At 54.4% G+C, this 24669-nt stretch overlaps 1 protein-coding gene across 7 annotated transcripts in view; it reads right to left on the bottom strand.

Moving 5' to 3' along the window:
- Window positions 1-10254: 10254 nt before the first annotated feature.
- The window catches only part of KCNA2 (potassium voltage-gated channel subfamily A member 2), a 42342-nt gene continuing 27927 nt past the window's right edge, over window positions 10255-24669 (bottom strand). For 5 of the 7 annotated variants that reach the window (XM_040626919.1, XM_040626925.1, XM_040626921.1 and 2 more), the window contains 2 exons: window positions 22061-22401; window positions 10255-21618 (listed from right to left, as the gene is read on the bottom strand). In XM_040626919.1, the coding sequence (XP_040482853.1) occupies window positions 19956-21455 (1500 nt within the window). In that variant the 5' untranslated portion in view covers window positions 21456-21618; window positions 22061-22401 and the 3' untranslated portion in view covers window positions 10255-19955. Of the gene's footprint in view, window positions 21619-22060; window positions 22402-24449; window positions 24526-24669 lie in introns of all 7 variants that reach the window. The other 2 variants (XM_040626922.1, XM_040626926.1) reach the window with 1 other exon arrangement.

The raw sequence follows: 24669 nt of genomic DNA, 5'->3' as shown, positions 1-24669 counted from the left end.
CCCTTCCTGCCTCCCAGGACGGCTGTGGCCATCTGGGTATGAAAGTGCTTTGAGCGGCTCTCAATCCAGCTCTCTTGTCCAACCAGCTGCATGACCTTGACAAGTCTCTTTGTCTCTGGGCCCTGGTTTTCTCACATCTGCCAAACGGGTACGAGAATACCCACTTGGGGGTCATAGGTGCAGATGAGATGGAGAATGTGACAGTATGGCGGCCCCTCCCTTATCCATGGTTTTGCACTCTGTGTTTTGGTTTTTTGTTGTTGTTGTTGTTTAAGATTTTATTTATTTGACAGAAAGAGAGCGCGAGAGTGCACAAGCAGGGGGAGCTGCAGGCAGAGGGAGAGGGAGAAGCAGATTCCCCGTCAAGCAGGAAGCCCACCGCGGGGCTCCATCCCAGGACCCCAAGATCACGACCTGAGCCAAAGGCAGATGCTTAACCAACGAAGCCCCCCAGGTCCCCAGCTCTCCATGGTTTCAGTTACCCTTGGTCAGCTGTGGTCTGGAAGCAGGTGAGCCTCCTGCCATATTCAAAGGTCAATAGTAGCCTGAGGCTATGTCACCACGCCCCTGTCGTTCCCCCCACTTCATCTCGTTATGTCAGCGTTTTGTCGTCCCACAGCATTACAAGAAGGGTGAGGAGAGCACAACAGCGTATTTTGCGCGAGAGACACGACATTCACGTAACTTTTGCTACAGTGTGTTGTTATAGCTGTTCTAGTTTATTACTGGTGATGGGGGTTAATCTCTTACTGTGCCTGATTGATGAATTAAACTTTATCGCAGGTGCGTACCTACAGGGAAAAACAGTGTCTGTAGGGTTCCGTATATCGGCAGTTTCAGGCATCCACCGGGGGTCTTGGAACTCGTCCTCTGTGGATAAGGGGGATCCTTGTAACCCGAGTGCTGTGCAGCCTAGCTTGAGCCAGGGTCACGCTCACCCCCACCTCCCAGAGACAAGGCACATTGACCAGGGGCTAAATTGGAGCTACTCTTGCAGTGAGGGCAGGAACGGAGCCTTACCCGAGCAAGAGCGAGTTCTCCATAGATGTGCAAGTGACTGGTTGAAGTCAGTGTCCTATGTCGCTCACCCTGAGGGAAAGGGGACTTAGGTCTGTCCCTGTCTCTGTATAACTGGAAGGAAGAGAGGGGATCTAGCAGTCTCAGGGCCCACGCTGAGAGCCAGTGAACCCTCACAGCGCTTCACGGAGAAGATGGCTCAGGTTCAGAGAGGTTAAGCAACTTGTCCAGGATCACACAGCCTGTAAGTGAATGTGACTCTAGTGTTGTCTGACTCCCAAAGGCAGATCTTGTTTTGTGGATCCTGAGGCTTGTTTAATTTTGGGGAAGGGCAGGAGATGAGGGAGATAGAGGAGGGGAGTCTCGAAGACAGACGTTTTGTAAGAACACAACATTTGGTAAGAAAGTGAATATTGGTCTAGAATGAAAAGAAAAGAAGGGGCCTTGGGAGGAGGGCCCGTGCAAGGGCAGGCCCTTGAAGCTTCTCTAGAAACTCGGAAAACATCATGAGCCTACCGTTGCCCATAGAAATCCCTAAGGATCAACATTCTGGGCCTAGAGGCAATCACCACATGGAAGCCCTTTGTTTTCCAGAAGGAACCGAGGGGAACTAACCAGGTTTCACACTGGAAACCCCCACCGCGGAAGTGTGTTGCATCATGGAGAAAACACAGCTCATAGCACTGGACACATCTGGGTCTGAGACCCCAGGCAACACTTTCTTAGCGGCAGGAACCTCTTTGAGCCTCAGTTTCTCCATCTGTTAACACAGGATACTAATGCCTACCTTACAGGTGTGACAGGGGGTGAACCTCCGGTTCAGGTGAGCTGCTGCGTGTGGAGAGCAGTATAAAGAGCTGAGGGACCCAGGACACATTCCAGCTGCACTGTCAGCAATGAGCACCGCAAGGGTGTCTGGGAGGGGTGGTAATATGGGGCTCACTGCTTCCCGGCTGGCCCCATCTGCTGAGTGGAGACCCTGGGGGAAGGAGCGGGGAAGAAAGGAATGTTCCTGGAGGGAGTCGCTGGAGGAAAGGGGGTCCCTCCGGGAAGCTCCTGAGCTCCCTGAGGGTCTTGAATCTGGGGAGACACGTAGGAGGGTGGGGGGAGGAAGGTCCTATGGCTCTCTTGATAAATGATGGGGTCACAGAGACAGTACTGGACTGGGAGTCAGGCGCTCCGGGCTCTTGGTTTTATCAACCACTCACTTTGTGCTCTTGAACGAGTCCCTTCCCATGTCTGATCTCCAAGGTCCACGCTTGCCCTGATTTTCTATTTCTTCATGGCTGAGACAGCTCACCTAAGCCCCAAGTGTAGTTTTATATTTCGGTAGAAACAAAAGATGTGTTGTTTTGGGGGAAGCCCCGGAGGGAGTCAGTTGGCCCTGGTGGGGAGGCTCTGGCTGGAAAATCTCCACGTATATCCACCCCCGGGGAGGCCCTATGGACAGTGTGTGGGCCCACTTTAGAGACGTGGAAGACAACAGTGTCTCAATAAGCCCATTTGGAGAATAGTAAGGAGGAGCTCAGGGAGGTACCCACGGTTGGCACTTCATCCTACAGATTGGAGACTTTCAGATCCCAGGAGGAAGAGCTGAGCTTCTCCACGCCTGCAAGTATGACCCTCCCCACGCCCCTAAGGAGTCTTTGAAATCTATCATATTGTCTTACATCCGGGTATCCTGGGAGGAAGCCTAGGCCCTCAGCAGTGCCCCCTTTTCCGGCATCCCCACAGTGCTCTCCTGCTCTTGGTAAGGGGCATTGCTTGGAACTCTGGCCAACACTCAGCACCCTCCCAGACCAATGCACCTCAGTCTGGGCGCCAGGAGGCAGGACCACGATTCGTGATCTTCTTCCTTTCCCAGGAGCTCTCGCTGTTCAAGCCCCAAATCCCGTGGCCAAGGGCTGGCCTGGCCTGCACTCTTCTCAGATCCTGGGTGGCCAGTGGCACAGCCAGCCAGGCCTGCTGGATGGGACCCAGGGAGTGGCGAATGAGGCTAACTCCCTCTGACAAGCCTGCGAGCTGCACCCCAGGGGCTGGCCAGGCTGAGGCCCAGGGACATTCCTGCTGGCGGGGCAGCTGGCCAGATGGACCTCATAATTAAATCAGGGCCAGGCCTGGCTGACCGTCTGGGCTCTGACCCTACTTGGGCTCTGGCCCTTGGCTCCCGGGACGGGCCAGGGTTTGCCTCTGTGAAGGCGGAGGGTTTATGGTTGGGTGGAGATGGGCCAATGGGGCATCTGCTGAGAGGGCCACCGTGATTCCATCTGTGGCTCGGGAAGACCCCCTCAACAGTGCCCGCTCGTGCATAGCTAGGACTGTGGGGAGAGGGTGGGGCTAGAAGGTGCAGCCCCTCAGATGAGCACCTTGGCAAGTGGTCTCTTGATCAGCTGGTCTGGATTTCTCCATCACAAGAAGGAGCAGTTCTCTCATGCCAGATGTTCAGGCCAAAAGCTTGGAGTCATCCTGGATGCCTTTGTTTTTCTCAGACCTCCGGGGAGTCCTCTTGGTTCCATCTTCAAACATGGGACATACAGGTTGGCTCCATGGGTTAGCTCCAGAATCCACCTGCTTCTCCCCAGCCCCTCAGCTGCCACAGCCCTCCCTGCTGCCGGCCTCTCTTGCCGACTTTATCGCAGGCACCCTCTTACTGGTCCTCCTGTCTCCATCCTTGCCCATTATAGACTATTTTACACGCAACAGCCAGTGTGATCACAGAAAAGCATGTCCAATCAGTTCCCTTCTCCACTGAAAAGCCCCTGGTGGCTTCCCGCCTTACCCAGGATGGAATCCAGAGTCCCTTCTGGAGCTATAAGGTCCTACAGGATCTGCAAGCCCCCACCTAATCCCCAATCCCAAGCTTTGTGGTTTCGTTTGCTGCTGCCTTCCCCTGACCATTCAACTCCGGCCTCCAAGGCACGCTCTCTCCCGCCTGGAGCACTCTGGCCCTGCGGTGTCCTGAGCCTGGAACGTTCTTCCCACATCAGTCTGCATGACCATCTCCCTGGCTTCCTTGAGGTCTCTGCTTAGATACCACCTTATCCAAGAGACCCTCCCTGCCCACCCAGCACACAAAAGCGCCCTACCATCACTCTCTATCTCCCCAACCCCCAGGAGAGCCGGAGCTCTCACTGTTTGGTTTATTGATGTATATTCCCAGACTAGCAAGGGAAGAGGTTCAATTCTTTGCATTCCGCATAAAATCAAGGGAGGTATTGGAACAGAATAGGGGCTTCAATTATGCTGCCTGACTGTGTGTGTCTCCCTTGCCAAATGTGACGGCTCTTGACTTCTTGAAGAAAAATGTGAAGCACTTGGCTTGACTGACGGTTGACAGACTAGCATTCCAATTACTGATTGGCTGTGTAGCCTTAAGCAAAAGGCTTTCCCTCTCTGGGCCCCCATCATCTCATCTATAAAATGAGGCAGTCGGTCTAGTCCTTGTCTAGATCTGACCATCCAGGATTTTACCACCCTCGACCTCCCCACCCCTCACCTCACTCTTCGTGACAACAGATGTGAGTTCTGTTTTTTGCATCCCGCTGGGTGTCCTTGGCAAGTTACCATCCTTCCAATGCCTTGGTTTCCTCTTCTGTAAATGATATGCCTGCCGGGCTGGCCGCCCCATACATGTATCATGAGGCTCAATCGATGAGAAATTGCTGTGGGGTCTGGGTCATGGATAAGACGCATGGGTTTTGGAGTTACATGGCCCCGGGTTCAAATCCTCCACCGCAAAGTTACGAAAGCCTCCCTGTGCCTTGTCTGTAAAATGGGGATCACTAGCATCTACCACGTCGGGTAGTCATGGGGATTAAATTAGTTAATATGTGTAAAGTGCTTAGAACAGGACCTGGCACAGAAGAGGTGCCTTATAAACGTTTGCTTTTATTACCCGTTCGTGGAATCATTTATTCCTTCCGCAATCATTTATCAAGGGCCATCTCATGTGCTATTACTGGTTCAAGGTCCATGTCCTCCCCTTCCCCGACTGAATTTTTTCCTCCACCTTCCACTTCTGAGGGGAGGTGCAGTCTTACCAGGAGGTGTTTTTGGCACACGGAGGGCGTCTAATTTCCCTTGGATTCCCAGAGCCTCGCGCAGTACCAGGCACACGGAGGTGGCCTGCAAACACTCGCTGAGGGGACGAGCAGCCAAGAGGCCCCTGCACTGGGCAGCAGCTGGTAGATCCCCGTTACCTGTCAGGCTCCCCGAGAGCAACAGCAGCTCCACGAGTACCACCTTTCGATAAGCCCAGTTGTCCAGGCAGAAACCAGCGCTGGGATTCTGGGCAGACCTGCCAGCCCAGCACTGAGGCTCCTTGCTTCCCGGGGCACTTCCTCTCCCAGAGTGGAAGGTACTACTTAGTGAGTGCTTGCTGTGTACCAGGCACTGTGCCAGGCGCCTTCCAATATACATTTCATCCTCACGGCTGCCCTGTGAAGAGCAGTTATCCCCCGACCCCCAGCTCTGCTTCATGAACGAGGAGCTGAGGTCAGGCTGTGGGAGGAGGGAAGGAGGAGGAAGAACCAGTCATCCCTTCAGCCACTTCCTGGACCCTGAAAATGCAAACTGAGGAAGGAGGCTGGGGGAAGGGGTGCAGAATCCCGGAGACTTCCTTCCTCCTCTCGATCAGGAGCTGAGGCTCAAGGGAAGAAGGCTTTTTTAGGAAGTTTTAATAGAGCAATTGCTCATTCACACCTCGCAGCCTCGTGACTCCCGTTGACAAAAACACCCGAGGAGGGTGACCCGATTCCATTGCACCTCATAATCCCTCGACTTCCGGACTCTTCCCCAAGATGCTTCATTCCTATATTTTCCTGGAGGTTCCCTGGGACCCGAGGGCTCCAGGGACAGCGTTGCAGTCCTTGGTGGGTTTTGCCGCCATGTCTTTGGAAGACCCAGCTGGACTTGACCCCACCGGGGGGGGGGGGGCTGTGGTGGCATAGCGAGGGCACTAGACTTGGTTTCAGTGGCTTCCAGCTCTCTTGGATCTGAGTCCTATTGGGTCCTTTTGAGTTTGGCCCACTACTTTGCCTCTCTGAGCCTCAATTTCCTCATCTGAAAATTGAGATAGAGACAAAGACCTCACCGTTACTGTAAGGATGAAAGGCGATAAGGCGGGCAACTTCTCCAGCAGGATGCCGATGCAAGGTGCTCACATTTTGGTCAGATTTGAATCGTTTATTCAGTCAGCGTGTTCACTGAATAACCACTTTGCATAAGGATCCCTTCTTTTTCTTGATTTGATGGTGTTCAGGGTCAAGGCCTTAGGTTAAGCTAAGAATGATCAGTGCAGGTCCCAGGACTTTGTGAGGATTTATCTGACTATACCTGTGTGTGTGTGTGTGTGTGTGTGTGTGTGTGTGTGTGTGTAACGCAACCCTGACTCCAAGGCCCAGTATTTTTTTTATTTATTTCTTTAAATTCAATTTAATTAACATACAATGTATTATTAATTTCAGAGGTAGAGGTCAGTGATTCACCATTTCCATATAACACCCAGTGCACATTCCATCACGTGCCCTCCTTAATGTCCACCCAGTTACCCCATCCCCCTACCCCCTCTCCCCTCCAGCAACCCTCAGTTTGTTTCCTATGATTAAGATTCTCTTATGATTTTCTTCCCTCTCTGGTTTTGTCTCATGTTTCCTTCCCCTCCCCTATGTTCGTCTATTTTGTTTCTTAAATTCCACATATGAGTGAGATCATATGATATTTGTCTTTCTCTAACTGACTTATTTCACTTAGTGTAATACCCTCTAGGTCCATCTACGTCATTGTAACTGTAAGATTTCATTTTTCTGATGTCTGAGTAATATCCATTCATATATACCATATTTGTATCCTTTAGTTATAAATACCTAATAGTGCAATTTCTGGGTCATAGGGTAACTGGATTTTTAACTTCTTGAGGAACCTCCGTACTATCTTCCAGATAGCCAGAATGCTGCAACTGTTTGCATTCCCACCAAGGGTGCAGAGGGTTCCCCTTTCTCCACATCCTTGCCAACATCTGTTGTTTCTTGACTTGTTAATTTTAGCCATTCTGACCCGTGGGAGGTGGTGTCTCATTGTGGTTTTGATTTGTATTTCCCTGATGCCGAGTGATGTGGAGCATTTTTTCATGTGTCTGTGAAGGCCCAGCATTTTCTGAGGCACCAAGATCTCTTTGGTCTTGGAATTTGGGAAGCCTGTAGGGACCCTTTAGATTCTAGTCCCTTGGGAAAGGGGAAGGGTTTGGCCCTGGGGGCTGCTGTGGGGCCGGGCAGGCTCTGGGACCTGTGGAAGTGTTTGCAGTGGGCAAGGCATTCGGAGACTCACAGCACCCTGACCCCGGACCATTTGCCTCCAGTGATTCAGACCACCTGTATGTAAAGACCAGTCTGACTCCAGAAGTGGAGATTAGAGGTCTCTTGTAGGGCCAGAGAGAAATACATAAATAAGGGAGTCTTAAACATGACCCTGTCTTTGCTGTCCCAATGACATGGTTATCTTGGCCACCATTGTGATGATGTGATGTAAATAGTCATTGATTCAATGAATATTTATTGTGCCTGGCACTGGCTCAGATGCTGGGGATTCAGAGATTCACAAGACATTTAAAGATGCCTGGTTTTGGCTGCGAGAGAGAAGGCCCCACAAGCTACCGACACAGAATGGCAGTGGTTTTACTTCTCACATGGTTGTTGGTAACTCCCCAAATGATCAGTGAAAGAGTGTGAATCTTCATCAGAACAGACGTGGGAAGAGGCTGATTTTCCTTGGTACAGAAATCCATGCAGGTGGGAGATTTCCCTTCTCACTTCGCTACAATCATTAAGCACGGAGCCCTGCTAGGGTTCCGGTTGGAACAGGTGCGGAGCCAAAAAGCCTTGATCTTCTTTTGAAAAGCCAATCACTTGTGAATGTGTTGCTTACTGACCTATGTGTGGGGCGGGAGTCAGGGGAGGCCTAGGGGAGCAAAAGGGAGAGATAATCAGAGTTGACAGATTCAGAAACGTCCGGGCCTCTTCTGGTCGAAGAGAGGCAGACTTGCCTCATTTGCATATCATTTAAATAACACTAAGTTTATATCAGGATAGGAGGTCTTTTCCCCGCTGCTGTGCTAATGGAGCTAGGGAAACTTCAGGTCTGAGGCCCCAGCATGGTGGGAAAGAGACGTCCGGGACCGGGGGTCTGGTTAGCTCGGTGTCGGCCACTAACTCGCTGTGGGTTAAGTTTGGGCTTCCCCTGGGAGAGAGTCCTAAGCACTGAGCACAAAAATATTTTTTGAATAAATGAATTTTTTCTGAACAAATGCCCATGACTTTGGGACAATGACGTTTCCTTCCTGGGCACTGGGGAGAAGGTGTAGGATGTAAGTTTGACTAATGGTTTTGATTTTGGGGGCCCTGGGCAGCTGTGGACACTGTCCCTGGAAAAATGACCACACCACCACGTGTCATATAGTTTTGGGGAGTTTTCTAGACCCTCTGAAGTCAATTCTTGTATCTCTTAGCCCAGATTGGGAACCCCTGGACCAGAAGCAGCTGGTCCATCTCAGATGCCTAAGAATCCTGGCCCATCTGGGTCTCTCAGGCATGGGAATCTACGAGAGAAGATGCCTTCACTATTTTTATTGGGTTCCTACTATGTGCCAGGTGCTCATTTAATCTTCACAAGATAAGATGGGCATCAGGGTGCCTTTTACAGAGATGAAGAACGAGAGGTTCAAAGAGAGGAAACTCGTTTCCCTGGAGCTGGAATTCAAACCCCAAACTCTGGCTCCAGACCCTTTCTCTTTCTCTAAGGTTAGCTGTGTTTCTCACTTGTTTCAGTACAGCTCTGCTTGTCCTGCCCAGCGCACCAGCCCCAGGACGAGGTGGGCTCACACCTCCCCTCCCCATTAAGTACCTCTCTTCCTTGGGAGACACCAGCTGGGCAAAGCCCAGAGTCCTGGCCTTTGTGCAGCACTAGGCACAGGGCAGGGGCCCCGGGCCGGACAGGGAAGGGTCCAGTGTGCTCCAGTCTACACTTGAACTAGCTGAGCCACCCCTGCCACAAATGGTGGAAAGAAGGGGGACCCTGGTGTTGTCGTTTCCACACATCCCCACTCCCTTTCACTTCTCCCCTTGACATATCTACCTAACAAAATCTAAATAGTCGGGGTCAGATGAAACTCTCCAGCTGCCATCCCCCTGCTCTTTAAAGGCCAGAGTTCCATGTCTGGCAGTAGAAACTGGCAGGAAGGACCAGACCTGGGGAGCCTGATTCAGTTTCCCATTTCTTTGGGGGCAAGGAGCCCTATTAGGCACCGTTGGTCTGCTTGGGACTGTTCTGAGGGGTCTAGAGCTCCATGCTGGAAGAAATGCCCATTGCAGCAGCCCCTGTCCCAGGCGGCTCTCATCTCTTTATCACCCTCTCCCTTGTCACCGCGGGACCTGCTGCCCAGAAAGAGCACTTCTGCAGATGAGATGGGGGGGGGGACCAGTCGCTTCAGCTGGATGGTTTCCTAGAGGCAGAGTATGGCGGACTGTGAAGGCGACATCATTAACAAGAGACTAAGGGCGGGGTGGAGTGTGCTTGCTGGTGGCCGAGGGCAAGGACTTCTCTGTGGTCATACCCCACACCACAGCTACTTTTGAGCCATCTGAATGCTGGGCAGTCCAGTGAGGGACTCGATTAGGCCTCAGAAGAAATCAGACAGATGTGCCCCAGCAGTGTGTGAGTGTGTGTGTGTGTGTGTATCCGAATCTTTTCCCAGGAGGTGCGACTACATCACTGCGTGGCTGCAGATCCAGGTCCCTCCTCCTGGGGAGGCAAAGGTAGAAGGTCCTCCTCACTTGGGTGCTGAGAGTGTGGTCGATCCAGACCCCTGGGCACGAGCAAGAATGGGCAGAGGTGGGTGCTGCTGGAGTTAAATGAGTCCCAGGGGTCTGACAGCCTGTGGTCTTCAGACCGGGTCCCCCCTCCCCACACACCTCCCCAGCTCTACAGAAAATGCGAGAAGCACTGATCTAAGGTGGGACAGGAGCTCAGACTCACCCACCCACCGTCCCATCCACATTCTCCGCTTCGTGTGCACTACGCCCTCGGGCAAAGATGAAACCAGTGGAGCCCTCTCCCGTCCTGCCCTGGTCTCTGGCTGGGCCCTCGCGGCCGCAGAAACTGGAGTGAGGGGGAGGCGAGCTTACGTGCATGTTCTAGGGACGATAATCCGGTCACGCAAGCAAGAAGGCAGAGACCATCCATCCGTGTCTGTCAAAAATTTTATTTTATTTTTTCATTTCGCACAGAATGATGTTAAAATAAATCCTCAGTAATATATATATATTTATATACCTATTTACTTGTGTTGATATTTACAAAGCCCGTGGAGCTCTATGAAGTCTAGGTACACCCATGATTGTGGGTGGACAGGCGATGTTCGTTGAGGCATGTATGTACACACATATGTATAACCTATGTACAAATATCAGACCCTACTGACACAGGAACTCTCAGCTGCGGAAGTCCTGGGTGGGGCAGTGTTGGTGGGGCCGAAAGCTTCCAGAACATGTCAGCAAGAATGCTAATACCTACACAGCTTGTACCATGCACTTACAGCTGGTATCTCAAGTGTCACGGAGTGAACAAATGGTTAACCGCCTCCCCGACTCCCATGAGTCTTCCCCTGCAAGTCCTGCTCCGCCTTCAGCTCCCATTGGTCCCCAGCCTCTTATCACCATGGAGACCCCGGTTCCCTTTCGGCATCATCATCCTTACGAAGCTTTACCATCAGCCTTGGAGTTCCTTCTCCGATTGATCCCAGGGAGGCTTATTTATCTGCCTCAGCCTTCCGAGTTTTCAGCGATTGTTAGAGACAGGACACGGGAGGACAGCTGCAGAGTCAGGCGTGAGCAGCAAGGAAGCCGGTGCAAACCCTTGTGAGAGTCTGTGCTGCGGGAGCCTAAGTGAGCGGCCATGTCCACATTTTATATATATGCGTGTGATATATGGAATCTCCCGAGACAGCCTCTATCCGCACATAAACACACAGGTCTAGAGAAGGCAATAGCATCCCTGCTGAAAAGTGGAGAATCCTCCTTGATGGCTGGCACCGTTAATCCCGTCTGTTCCAAGACTACCCTTAGTGGAGAGAGGGGTGCAGGCATGCAGAAAGCCGGGCAGAGGCCAGTTTGGCCGGGGCACTGTTTGCTCAGCAGGCTGGAGCTTGATCATGGGACTTTCCAGCTTCCTGGGGCCCTTCAAATGAAGGAATCATCCAAGCACGACAACAAAAGGAAACTGGGTCGCCGGATCCCACGTGAAGGCGGAACTGGGGCAAGCACAGAGCATGTTCAGACCCTCTGGAGCTAACACTCACCCTCGCCAACGCCAGCCGGGTGGCTCTTGCTCTTCTCCCCCATGTCCTAGCCTGCCGCTCTTTGCTCCTTCCCAGCCCTCCCTGGCAGGGCAGGGTCCTGACCCCGCACTTCCCAGCGAAAAAGAAAAAACGTCAGCAGCAGACGTGGAAAGTGCTTGGTAGCAAAGCGGGGCCCCTGAATATTCCCTTCCTCCCTGCGCTACCTCTCGCTCTCTCTCGCAGCCCTTGTACAAACAAGGCAGCCAGTGTCTAGGGAATCCCCTTTTTAGGGAGAAGCAGGGCTTCGATCCTCTCATGAGGGCTGAGAAGAGACACAGAACCGAGTCCTCTGGGTAGCTACCAGAGGTCCTAGCACACAGCCGTGTCTACGCTGCCCTCGATTATCTAGATGATGCAGCAGCTGTCCACATTATTATGTAACCACACCTGCCCTGTGCATCCGTCACTGGAATGATGCAGGGAGTTCTCAGCTGCAAACTCATCTGGAACATATCTGACTATTTTAGGAGTGCAGAGGAGCAAAGAGTTATATCTGTTTCCACACCGAGGTTCAGGCTGCGTAGGAAGCGGCCATCCAGACAGGCTGCCTTGGCTGCCCCAGTTTGCCCGCTGGTCATGCTAAGTCAGGAGGATGGCCTTCTCCCACCAGATCGTGGCCAGCTTGGCTAGACTGGAGGGCTACCATGGGTGGTGGGAGGTGGCAAGCACCCCTGCAGTGCCCCAGTTACCCCAGACAGCAGGGAAGAATCCCTCCACCCTCGTCCAGGAGGACAGCACAGTCACATGCAGGACGTGAGGTTGGAGCTCTCTCATGGGTGCTGCTGGGTAAGATGGAGAGTGAGAGCGTGGTTCCACTCAGAGCTAGCTCTTTCTCCAAAGAAGCCAGTGACGTATAGCCACTCCCCTGCCCAGACCCGCAAGCTACCTTTGGTCAGGACAACAACAGGGTGGGTGTGTTACTTCCATTGGTTATCACACACCTCACTTTCTGTGGGGCAGCGGTGTTCTTTAGTCCTTCATTAAAAACGTTACTTGTAGAGCTCTTGAAATTCAAGCCTAGGACATCACCCATGACAAAGAGAAAGCCTAACAGACTAACAGAACAGTCCTGGGCCCCGCCATGTCTTCGAACTTTCCACTCCCCACCTCTCCCCCCAATCCAAAAGTTTGGAATAACTTTTTTGGCTTCAGTGATGAGGTTACAGCCAACCAGGGCAGACAGAACAAAGGATAAAGCACCTGGCCTTAGATCAGACTTCCCTTTTATCCCTGAGTCAGGCAGCCACCTGGGAGGGAGAGGAGCGAGGTAATCCTGGAGCCCGATCGTTTGTTATGAAAGAACTGCCTTCTAGAGAGCTTCCTACGTAGAAGCAAGAGAGCTGAACTGGAGAGGTGGTAAGAATGCAAAGGAAGGTCATTTAAAAATTCAAATAAATGCAGTTTATTCCTCGGATTGCCAAATTTATTCCACAGGAGCGAAGCTAAGGGGGTCGGTCACTGTATAATTTCTGAAACGACGGTATACATATATACCTATACTCTACATATATATACACAGATATATGTATATATGGAAAACCTCTGATAACTTAGGACCAAAGAACCCAAACCTCGATTAACGCAAGCAACACGTTTTCTTGCTATACTTTCTGTAGAAAGAGGCAAATGACAGCAAGGGCATTATCTGATGAGCCAGGATGTGCCCAAATGGCCAACTTCCGGTATGCCTGGCAGCTGGCGTACATTCAGCCTATCTCTTTGGTCTCCTCCGTCTGCACTTCCGTACGATGAGCACTGAGGTTTACAGAGTTGACCCTGAGCAATGCAAGGTCTTCTGCCGTCTTCAAACACTCTACTTACTAAGGCAGGAAAGTTGATACTAACCTACTTAGGAAATGGGTTTTGTTTTTTGTTTTTGTGTTTTTTTTTCTCAATAGCAAAGGTTGAACCCAGACACGGTGTCCCATTCCCACTCAAACCACCATACTTGTAAAGCGATCAGGACGCTCCCTTCCCTGAGGATTTCCTCGTCAGTTAACTGAGGTTTTGCTGTGCACACGTCTATAGAGCAAGGTAGGTGGAGAAGGAATGGACTAGGACCCTGGGGTTGCCAGCCTTCCCTGATTGTCCAGTCTGAAGATTTAACCTCACAGACTTTTTTCGGGAGAGGGGGATTCTTCTGAAGCCTCCAGTTACGTGTGCAAATATTTGTGCAACTGCACACGATAGTGGGTGGTGGGGCCTTGCTGCTCTGATGTCATGCCCTAAGCACCCACTTTCTATCCCTGTAGACCTCTCCCCCCAGTAACGTGCTTCCCTCCACAGCTCTCCTGGAGTCCCTTTGGTGAAGCGAGTCAGCTGATTCTGAAGGGCAGCCAGAGGGCCCTTCCCCAAATCGGCCCAGGCTACCGATCCCAGGTATGAACCTCCAGGCCACGTTCCCCCAGCATCCGTCTCCCTGGGGAGGGGAGGAAGGGAAACAAATGGATCAAGTAATGGCTTTTAGTGCATGGAAATGATCTTCTGTAATGGCTCAGGGTGCTTTATTCTTATCTATTGGTAAGTGCTTTCCTGCAGGGTTCCATTACACCCTGCCAGATTGACTGAGAGTCAACGAGAGGGGCTGGCGTCAGGTCACCCAAACTCAAGGCTGCAGTGCCTACAGGTTGTGAGAATGCCCTGCGCGAGCTGGTAGAGAGGGGCCGGCGGGAGGGAGAGAGGGACTGTGGCGCACGCAGGGCCGGGAGAGCAGGGCACACGGGGCCGGGAGAGCAGGGCACACGGGGAAGAGAGCGACAAAGCAAGCCTTCTCACGGACCTTCCTCGTGCATCCGGGCGTCCTTTGCACCTCTGCAGACCTTCCCGAGGAGGGTCAGAGGCTCAGAGGACAGGAGCCGTGTGACAGGCGGGAAGAAGAGGGAACCGCAGACAGGGATTTAACGGCCAGAAGCCGAGGGCATTATCTGATAATCCAGGTACTATCACTTTTCAGTCCTGAGAACATGGTTTTTTGAAAGAGCTATTGCTAAAGAAAACAGTCACTATTAGTTTATTGCACTTTTCCTCGTTAAAAATATTCAAAGACAAACTAGGAGAGATGGAGTTGAGCTCTGGTGGGAAGGGAAGCAGAAAAAAAGATAAAGTGAACTAGATTGGTTCGAGGGAGAGACCCATCCCAGCCTGTACAGAATCCTTCCCGTCCCCCTAACCCTGCTTGCTGCTTTGACGAGGACACAGGGCTCATCTCGACAAGGGCAGACTCTGAAGATATGGGTGATGGTCCCGCTGGCCACGGGGACACCTCCCAGCATCCAGCACCCTGCTAGTTGGCTCAGGTGGCTAACGATGTTAGAGGTTAAGGTCATGAGTTCAATCCCGGCAATGGACGCATTGCCGAGGCTGGGGGACCTCCGCTGCATAGCTAAGGAGCAGCCCAGGCATTACAGCCTATGGAAACCAGCCTCTCAGCCCAGGCGGCTGTCACCCAGATGAAGGCTGTTAGGGTAACGGCCTCCAGCAGAGCCAGAGCTGGAGCAGAGCTCACCATCCCCACCCCGGGGTAAACGATTCAAAGCCCGTGCTCCTCCCGCCCGCCGTGGGGTCTTTGGTGCCAACCTCCCATGCAATTTGCAAACTGTCCTAGAGTCTCCTTTGGGGAAAGTCAGCCTCCACCTCTTTCCGCCCCTACAGGGCCCCACACTAAACCCCAGCCTGAGACTCTTCAGAGGGCACTGCCCTCTCTGAACATGGGTTAGCACTGATATTTTATGGCCGACTCTGAAAAAATAAGTTGGCCTCACTACGACGGAGTGAGAGATCCAGGGACAGCAGATAGGGCAAGCCGGTCCTGCAACCCTCCCCACCTGAGGCAGCCACATGAGCACTCAGGCCAACAAAGCTCTCATGGAGTCCTTTCCACATCAAGCCAAGGAGTCTGGAGGCACACTCCCTGGGGGTTCCTTTCAAAAGGCTAACCTCCTGGTGACATGCCTATTCCATCCTGAGAAGCCCAGCTGAGAGGGCCAGAGGGAAGCAGAGAGGAAAGAAGACAGTGTGTCAGACACCACAGAAGCTTCAGGAAGCACAGAGCCTTAATTATGTCCCTCGGCTAAGTTTCAGCTCCTGCCAAGTTTACGCTGCACTGGGACCTTCTCTTCCTGGTCATCACCCCACCTTTCCTGGACCTCTTTTTCTTTAGCCTCCTGAAAACTCCAACTTATTTGAGAGTTTGAGCTCACGGAGACGCCGGCTGAAGCCAAAGGGAAAATGGCCCCCTTGACTTGGAAGTGTGCAAAAGGCCTGGCATCTCGCCCTGAACGTGGACACTGGACCCCACACGTCCATTCTCTGCTGCTGTTGCTTCCTCTGTGGAGACAAGGAGCTATGGCCGTCGTTAGGAGGGACGTACTTGGGAGGGCCACAGTACTTGGGAAGACCGACATGCCTGAGCCCACGCCTGACTTCAATCCCCAGCTTCCATCTGAGGTGACGCCTTGGCCAACACGCACCCGGCTCTCAGCTAGTCCTCCCGGTGGGAAGCAGCAGCTCTGTGCGCCGTCCTCAACGGTGGGGAATCTTACAAAGCATTTAAATCTGGCCTTAGAATACAGGATGAAAATCAGGCCTTCTAAAAAATTGTTGCTTGCTCGGGTGGCATTACATTCACGTCCTCAGTCGTGTTTTACGTAAGCTGAATCAGCGTGCGTTTCCTCAAGGCGCAGCAACTGGATGGGAGGCAGGGCACCCAGGGGGAGACCCGGCAAAGGAGAGGAGCCAGCCTGGGATTGAACCCCCATAAAGGGGACTCAGGAGTTGACCCCACTGGGCTTATGCCCAAGAGCAAGTGAGATGCCACAAGCAAGGAAAGGTGGCTCGTTTGAAGAGACAAGTCTACGTGTGGTCTCGACTTTCTGACCCGCCCCTGACAAAGCCATCGAGGACGGAAGGGCAGGGAGGTCTGAGGACTGACAGAATGTTGGGGGCACCTTCACTCCGGTTTTGGGCTCAGGACCCTGCAGTTTCATGAGCCATCACTGCTTTCAAGAGAATGGAGCAGAATCTAGGGATCCCAGGGGTTGGGAGCAGGGGAGCCTGGCTTAGGGGGTTGTCTATGTGGACTTGCTCTGAAGGCGAGGGCATGGCCAGAAGGTGTGTGTTAATAGGCTGCTGGCTGTCCCAGGTCCTTCCACACCCACAGTTCTGGTGGGAGGAACTGAATAAGAAGAAACCCTATGAGATTCCCAGTCTTCATCCGAGATCTGCTTAACAATGGTGGCTCCCCTTTTTGCTTTAAACCTCGGGGGTTACTTCTCTGAAATCTGGAGGTGGGAGAACGAGAGGCAGGTAGAGGAAGAGGCTTCTTGAAGGCTGTTGGGGGGTACAGATGCAGGCAAGGTAAAGGTGATGAGATCCCATCTTTTGTTTGTGCCGACTCATTTATAGTTTTGGGGGCGGAGCAACGGATCGAAGGATATGTGCACACTCCCTGTGAATCGTGTGTGTACGTGCTTGGGTGTGTGTGTGCTGCATCGTGGTGAGCCCCATAGGAGTAAATGCACTGGGTGTATAAGCTGAGTTTGCGTGTATTTGGTGGGCAGAAACAATATCAAGTATCCTTGGTGTACCGTGTTTACATGCCCATTGTGTTCGTGTGGTCTTTATGATTTTGCATCTGAGTTGCGGTTGTGTCCCTGGATGTGGTATGTGTAGGTCTTCTGGGTTATATGTTCTGTATCGGTAAGTACGTTCTAGGTCTGGGCTGAATGTGCGTATTTTGGATACGGGTGTAGTTACATATCATCGGTGTCTTCCCTTTTCATTAATTGGCCTCTGTGCACTTTGCATTGCGTGGTTTGTATTTGCGCGGGGCAACACTGTATCTATTTTGCGTGCATGCCAGAATAGGAGATCTCCCCCTGACCAAGGCCTTGGGTAGGGGTGGTTTTACCATCTGTCTCCCCAGGTCTGTGCCCTTCCCATCCCATGTCTTGGAAATTCAGCACCACCTCCCGTGAAGGAGAGGAAGAGAAGCATAGAGGCTTCGCGCTGGACATGGCGGGGCGGGGAGGTCCTGCAGATCCCTGGGGATGTGGGTGACCAGGAACTAATGAGCACCCTGGGCCTAGCACCCTGAGCTGGTGCCCCACCCCCCAAGGTAACTGTTGGTGCCAACTAGCCAACAGGGAGGCTGGGGCTGGAGCGGTGGCTGGGCGGCCTGACCACACAACTCACTGTGTTTGGAAAATGTAAGCTATTACATCGAAAGGCAAAGAAGCCCGGTCTGTGAGGCCAAAGCGTCCCCACCTCAACCCATTCCAGGGCCAGCCTGAACTCTGCCCTTATTCATTCATTCTCAGTCTGTCCCCGGGCGGGGAATGAGTCTCTGCCCGCCCTTTGGTTTGTTTAAGCAGCTCTGGTTGCCAGTTCAATGGGGAGAGAGTTGGAGCCCGCCATCGAAATGATGCCTGGACATCATCTAGGGTCTCCATCCCTTGGCCTGGGACTTCCGAAGTTTCCCCACCGAGGAAGCTCCCTTCGAGTCTAGACCTGCGGCACTGGGTCCCTGGTTTTCAAGCAGGGAGATCCATTCTGGCTCTTGAGGGCAAGGCTCATTAAAGTGACTGATGCAGAGCCAAACGACAAGGAAAACCGAAGAGGGCGGGCGAAGATGAGAAGGGAGATGATGAACGCGATGGGCTGTGGAGAGGAGGCCTGGGGCGGGTGCGGCCCAGGGCTGCGGGAGCCGTGAGGGCCGCGGGCCCTTGTGCACTCGGTGAGACAAGCTTCAGCCCCGGGTAACTGAAGCTGCAGCACGTGGAGGGCAGAAAGACAATTCTAACATCTAAGAATCCATGAAGACACACTGGAGTGTCTGAGGCAATGGCAGCAAACCCAGTCCCAGTGGGGTTATCAATGAGATAAATTAACCCATGAGGCGTCTCAGACAACCAACCCACCAAGCAGTGGATTTGCTCCCGAGCCTGAACTCCAGAGAATGAAAATATATATATATGTATATATATCATTGTGTGTGCGTGTGTGCATATACACACACACACACGTATGCATGTATATAATACATACTATATACATACACACGCTAGTGCACATAGTCAAACACATGCAGAAGTTGCCCTGTGTCAGAAATATTGCATAAGCTTGTACAAGGTTCAAATGCAATTTCGTCTATAGCTAGCTAGGTAGAGGGACTCGTGAAAGAGATACTCAATATATATTTATATACACTGGATCCACAAATCCACCTGCCCTCAGGACCAGCCCTGGTCAGCTATGCGGTCATGCCCATGACTAGGTTCAGTCATAAGGTGCAGTTATGTGAGGTGTCCGGGCGCCGCTTTCCCTGCTCCCTTTCGGGGTTTTGCAAAGGTCCGCGCCCCCACGTGGAAGAACAGGGATGGGATGGGCTGGAGAGCCGGAAGTTGTGGTTCCCCATTCCCAATAGTCTCTCTCTCCCTCTCTCTCTCTCTCTCTCTCTCTCTTTTTTTCCCCTCCTGACTGAGGGCTTTTGTCCTCTGATGGGGGGAAAAAAACCCAAACCAAACCAAAACAACCCCTAGCTCAGTGCCACTCCGGGGCTCTTAATACTCTAAATTTAAATACTGTGTAGGCTACTAAGAAAATAGGTTATCTCCTGTGTTTTAAATATTGAGATTCATGCAACGAACACCCATGCAGCTCTATCGTATCACTGGGACTTGCGCTGCGGTGTCAGGGCCGCCGGCACCGCGTTGGGAAAGCAGATGTCTGGAACTCCACTGCAACGCCGAAGTCAGACGTGCTTTGTGACCCTGAAGCCTGCGAGAATGGTGAGATCTGAAGCTGAGAGGTCCCTTCGTTGCTTAGCTTCTCCCCATAGGCCTCAGAGCAAACGTGCAACTTGACAACTCGCATTCGGTCATCCTGAGTGTCCCTCCCCCTGGGGTTCCCTCACATCCACACTGCAGAGAGAAACGAAATGCAGCATTTTCCGTTACGAAACACAAGCCTCCAGAGCACCTATTTGGCAACTGCAATTCACAAACCCCAGCCCGTGACACGGAAAGTAATTCCAGGACGCAGGACTGTGTGTTCTTTTCAATGCAAAGTTGGGAAATGACCTTTTGAATCACTCCTCGGTGCTTTCAAGCTAAGCCACCATGGTCTTCCTCCGTCAACGGGGGAGGTGGGCTCGTGTGGGACCCAGGGGGTTGGGGGCCCGGAGGCTCCGGAGGGGTGGGGTCAATGCGTCTCCCAGGGGCTGTGCACATTGAATTCGGAAGGGAAGGTGGCGCAGGTGTGGCGGGTTATGTGTTCGAGAGGAGGTGGCCCCAATGTGTCTTTCTGAAACTCTGGCTCCAGAGGGGACTCGCCTGTTTGGAAACCCCTCTGGGCCAGTGACGAAGTTTTGCATGAAAGCCATGGAGAGATATTCTGTGTTCTAAATCAAAAATCAAAAGATCAAAAGTTCACTTGCACGACTGTTGCTTTCCATGCAGAACCAGAGACACACTGTAGCACTGACTACAATGCAGATTATTATGCTGTGTCTGCACTAGTTCCGCGGAGATGCGGGGGTGGGGCAAGGCTTCGATCAGACATCAGTTAACATTTTGGTAATGTTCACATAGTTTGTATTAGCCAAAGTGCAGTTGGCCGTTTTCAAGTTTTCCTCTCTAAAGTCCTCGTTGCTGTTGTTCACCCCCTCCTGGATCTCCATGTAATCAGACTTACTGATGGTGGAGGCACTTCTGCTTTTCTTCAGGTCGGGGGAGGATGGGATCTTTGGGCAGCTCGTCACTTGCAGGTACTGGGCCTGTTCCTCCCCCTCTGTCTCCCGGTGGTAGAAGTAGTTGAAGTTGGACACTATGACGGGGACCGGCAAGGCAATGGTTAACACACCTGCAATTGCACATAGAGAGCCCACGATCTTTCCCCCGATGGTGGTTGGAACCATGTCTCCATAGCCCACGGTCGTCATGGAGACGACTGCCCACCAGAAGGCATCCGGGATGCTGGGGAACTGGGACTCCCGCTCATCGGCTTCTGCGAAATAGACGGCACTGGAGAAAAGGATGACCCCGATGAAGAGGAAGAAGATCAGGAGACCTAACTCTCTCATGCTGGCTTTGAGGGTCTGACCTAGGATCTGGAGACCTTTGGAGTGTCTAGACAACTTGAAAATCCTAAAGACTCTCACCAGCCGGATGACGCGGAGGATGGCCAGCGACATGGCCTGCTGGCCCTGCTGGGCGTCCTCGGGCTTCTCGGCCAGCTCTGTCCCCAGCGTGATGAAGTAGGGGATGATGGCCACGATGTCAATGATGTTCATGATATTGGTGAAGAAGCCGGCTTTGCTGGGACAGGCAAAGAACCTCACCAAGAACTCGAACGAGAACCAGATGATGCAGAGGGTCTCCACGATGAAGAAAGGGTCCGTGAAGGAGGTCGACTGCTGGTACCCGACCGTGCTGTTGGTGTAGGTGTGGAAGGTCACCCCGCCGCCATGCATGTCCTCGTTCTCATCCCGGAAGACAGGCAGGGTCTCCAGGCAGAAGCTGACGATCGAGACGAGGATCACCATGACAGACACGATGGCGATAACCCTGGCGGGCCCTGAGCTCTCCGGGTATTCAAAGAGAAGCCACACCTGCCTCTGAAACTCATTTTCGGGCAGAGGACGCTCTTCCTCTTTGATGTAGCCTTCGTCTTCCCGAAACATCTCCATCGCTTCTTCTCCCAGCTCGTAGAACCGAATTTCTTCGGAGAAGATGTCTAAGGGCACATTCACAGGCCGCCTTAGGCGGCCCCCAGACTGGTAGTAGTACAAAATGGCATCAAAGCTGGGCCGGTTCCGATCGAAAAAGTACTCGTTTCGGAGGGGGTCAAAGTACCTCATCCGCTTCTTTGGGTCCCCTAGGAGGGTCTCTGGAAACTGGGCTAAGGTCTTGAGCTGGGTCTCAAAACGCAGCCCCGAGATGTTGATGACCACCCTCTCACAGCACTCGTGGTCTGCCTCGGGGTCGTAGGTGTCCTGTGGGTGCCCGGGGAGGGCGGCAGCCTCGTCCGCTGGCTCTCCGGTGGCCACTGTCATAATGGGGGCTGAGAGAAGGGCCTCACACTATGCCTTCCAGCTGCCTGGTGGCAGGGAGCTCAGGGTGCTGCTTGCGGCCCCAGGAAGCACAGAAGCATTGGCCTGGGTTCCCGCAGGAGAGCCCCGAGGGCTCTCTGAGGACCAGAGAGACAGCCTCCCTTGGCTGAAAGACAGAGGCAGTTAAGGATGTGAGACCACTCAGCACTGGCAGCCCGACCTGGGTCTGCTCCTTGTCTCGTATCTTTGAGCCAAGAGCTCAGAAACATCATCACCACCACCACCACCAAGCAAAACTTACTTTCACCTTGTAACCTGGCTGGGGATCAGAGGCAAGCAGGGGGTGGTCTCCCAAGAAAGCTCCAGATTGCCCTGCACTGGGGGAAGGTGGCTGGTACTGGCCCCCTCTGCACCGCACAAGCTTCAAGAAGCACAACCCCATGCTAGAGGCTGAAAGGGAGCCCTCTCCCAGGCACTGAGCTCATGTCTTGCAAACACCTGCCCCCAGGGACGTATTCACAGTTGTGAATCTCGGGCTTGGGTCTCCCTCACTGCCCCCACTCCAGTGACTCGACACACAGCTGTTATTAAATAACAGATGGATTTACCTGGCCAGGCAGGAACCTGAAGCTCTCTTCCTCGAAGAGCTGATCGGATACTGTGGGAATCCTAGATACACCAATATGCAGCCCGACTGCCCATCACGTCTTCTCACTTGAGCGAGAAATAATGGTGAGTCATTCTGGGCAGGAGGGCAGGCTCCAGGTCCTGGAGGTGAGCTCCAGAACTGGGCTGGCCTGGAGAGGCGGTGGAGCTTCTGGCCAGGGGCACGCGGGACTCGAGGACTCTTAACTTGGGTCTGGAGCCTTTGGAAGGAAGGAGGAGGCAAGATGCGAAGCTCAGCAAAAGCCAGAGTCCTCCTGGCTGTCCTCAGGAGGTGTGACGTTGCCTGGAAAAAACAGCAAGGTGGAACCAGGGCTTTTGGGTGGCAGGTGCCAAGATTTGGGAGGGCTCTGGCGGCTTTCCATCCATGCCCACCTTGCATGCTGGTGTCACACCTGAGCACTACCCTTCAGCCTCCCCGCCTCCTCTGGGCAGGTTTCCATCAGCTGGAAGCCTTTTCTCCCAGGGAACCAGCCTTCAGGCTGGGCTGGGCCTGCCTCCTCCTGGGGCCTCCCAGGGCTGAGCCAGATCTCCGCTGGTCCTCAGCAGCGATCAGGAGGGACTCTGGGCAAAGCCCTCCAGCCCCCATGTCAGGACACGGCAGCTCCCAAGGGGAGGGCTTCCTCCACTGCAGCCCGACTATAAGCTCTGACCCCGGCAGGGTCTGGGAGGAGGAAGAACCCCTCCCCCCGACCTCCCCGACGCACACTCCATCAGAGCCCATCTGGGGAGACTCCTCACAGGGAAAGGTCGACTCTACAAAAGCTGGCTGGCTTGGTCCCAAGACTTACTCTCCCTCGGGGATCCCTGGGGTGTAGGCTTCCCTCTGAGCAGGGTGGCATGTGATTTGGGCGGGCGCTCGACCACCGATCTCTCCCCCAAGAGAAAAGCCCTCACATCTCCTCCGCAGGGAGCGCCGAACGAACGCTCGGCCAGCCTGGCTGCGAGGCGGCTTGGCAGCAGCGAGAGGGGGAGCCTGGAGGAAGCCGGCTTCCGGGCTGGCCCCCTGCCGGCCCAATCCCGCCGGCCCCAGGGCGGGGAGGGGTCCGGGCCCTCTCGCCATCGCCCCGACTCCGGCCGGGATTCCGCCAGGCGCGCTCCGCGCTCGGTTCCGCGCCGGCGGACCGGACCCGCCGGCAGCTGGCCGCCGCGGCGAGCGCCGCCTTAACCCCTTCCTGCCCGGCCGCGGCGGGCCCGAGCGCAGCCCAGCTCTCTCGCCCCTGGGGTCCATCTCCACCCCAAAACACGGGAGCCCGAACTCTGGGGGTGGGGAGGACGGTGCTGCCCCAGATCTCCGCTTCCTCCTAAGCGCGGGGTCTCTGGCGCAGCGCACGACCCCGGGGAAGCGGAAAAGCCCCGCTCCGCCGCTTGGAAAGCCGTTTCGATTCGGAGCCGGAGAGGGGAATGCAGGCCGGCGTCCCAAGTGATGCGGGTCCTACCAGCCGGCGCTCTTCACCAGACCCTGTTCTGCCGTCAGCGGCACTACCCATCACCCGCCAGCGCCTCGCGGCGCCCCTCCGCCCGCGCCGCGCTCAGCCCAAGGGTCCCGAGCCCGTTCCGCGCCCTCTCCTTCCGCAGGGCGCCGGCACCCCTCGCCCGGCCCGCGCTCAGCCCGAGCCTGCCGCGCTGCAGGCTGCGCCGCCCGGTGCCCCGCAGCCTCTCCGCGCGCCGCAGCCCGGGCAGGGGAAGCCGCACGCGCCGCCCCACGCCCCGACACCCATTTACCCTTCCCGCTGGGCACCCGGGGCCTCCATGTTCCTGGGTGACCGCGAGCGCCGGCGGAACGGCGGCGGCGGGCGGCGGGCGGCGGCGGTAGGGGTGCAGGCGGCCAGCCGGGAGCCGGCTCTGCAGTCCCGCGGGCGGCGCGTACGGAGCGCCCGGCCGCCGCCCGCAGCCGCACCGCGCCGCACCGCGCCACGCAGCGCCGCACCTGGCCCGGCTGCGAACTCGAATTAAAGGGGCCGGCGGGGCCCAGAGCGGAGCAGGTGGCCGCTGAGTGGGCCCCCGGGCCTCGGCCCCCACCCTGCGGGGAGAACCCCCATGCTTTGGCGGAGCCCGGCTGACTAACCAGAACCTCGTGGAGAGCTCAGCTGGGTGCCGCCGGGGCCGGCGAGCCGGGGACAGAAGTTGAGGGGCGGTCGTGGAGGCTCCTGCCAACATCATGAAGTAGGCGAGGAGGAAACAATCGATCGCAGCTCTCCCCGGCCCGAGGAGGGATCCAGCCCCGCGGGAGTTGGGTTGCTATTATTACAGTGCTGCCAGACCGGATCTGCAAACCCCCTCTCTCGCCGGCTCGCCCTCTCCTCCAGCTCTGCCTCCCCACCTCGCTCTTACCTGGCCAAAGCCTTGGCTTCGCAAGGGAGCGCAGCAGGTACGGCCGCAGTGTGGCTGAAACTCGCTGCTGGGTTTCCTGCCAAGGAGCCACAGGACCGGGCAGAACTGCAGAGTCGGCCCTCTGGGCTCCCTCCCCCCAGGGCCGGGCACGGAGGGCTCCGCGCCCTGCAGCTGCCCTAGGAAAGGGCCGGCTCCTCCCCAAACCGGTCTCCTCACCGAC

This window comes from Ursus maritimus, unplaced genomic scaffold (assembly GCF_017311325.1).
Source record: "Ursus maritimus isolate PB19 unplaced genomic scaffold, ASM1731132v1 scaffold_12, whole genome shotgun sequence".
Classification (NCBI taxonomy): Eukaryota; Metazoa; Chordata; class Mammalia; order Carnivora; family Ursidae; genus Ursus; species Ursus maritimus.
This window is presented reverse-complemented; position numbering and strand designations above follow the sequence as displayed.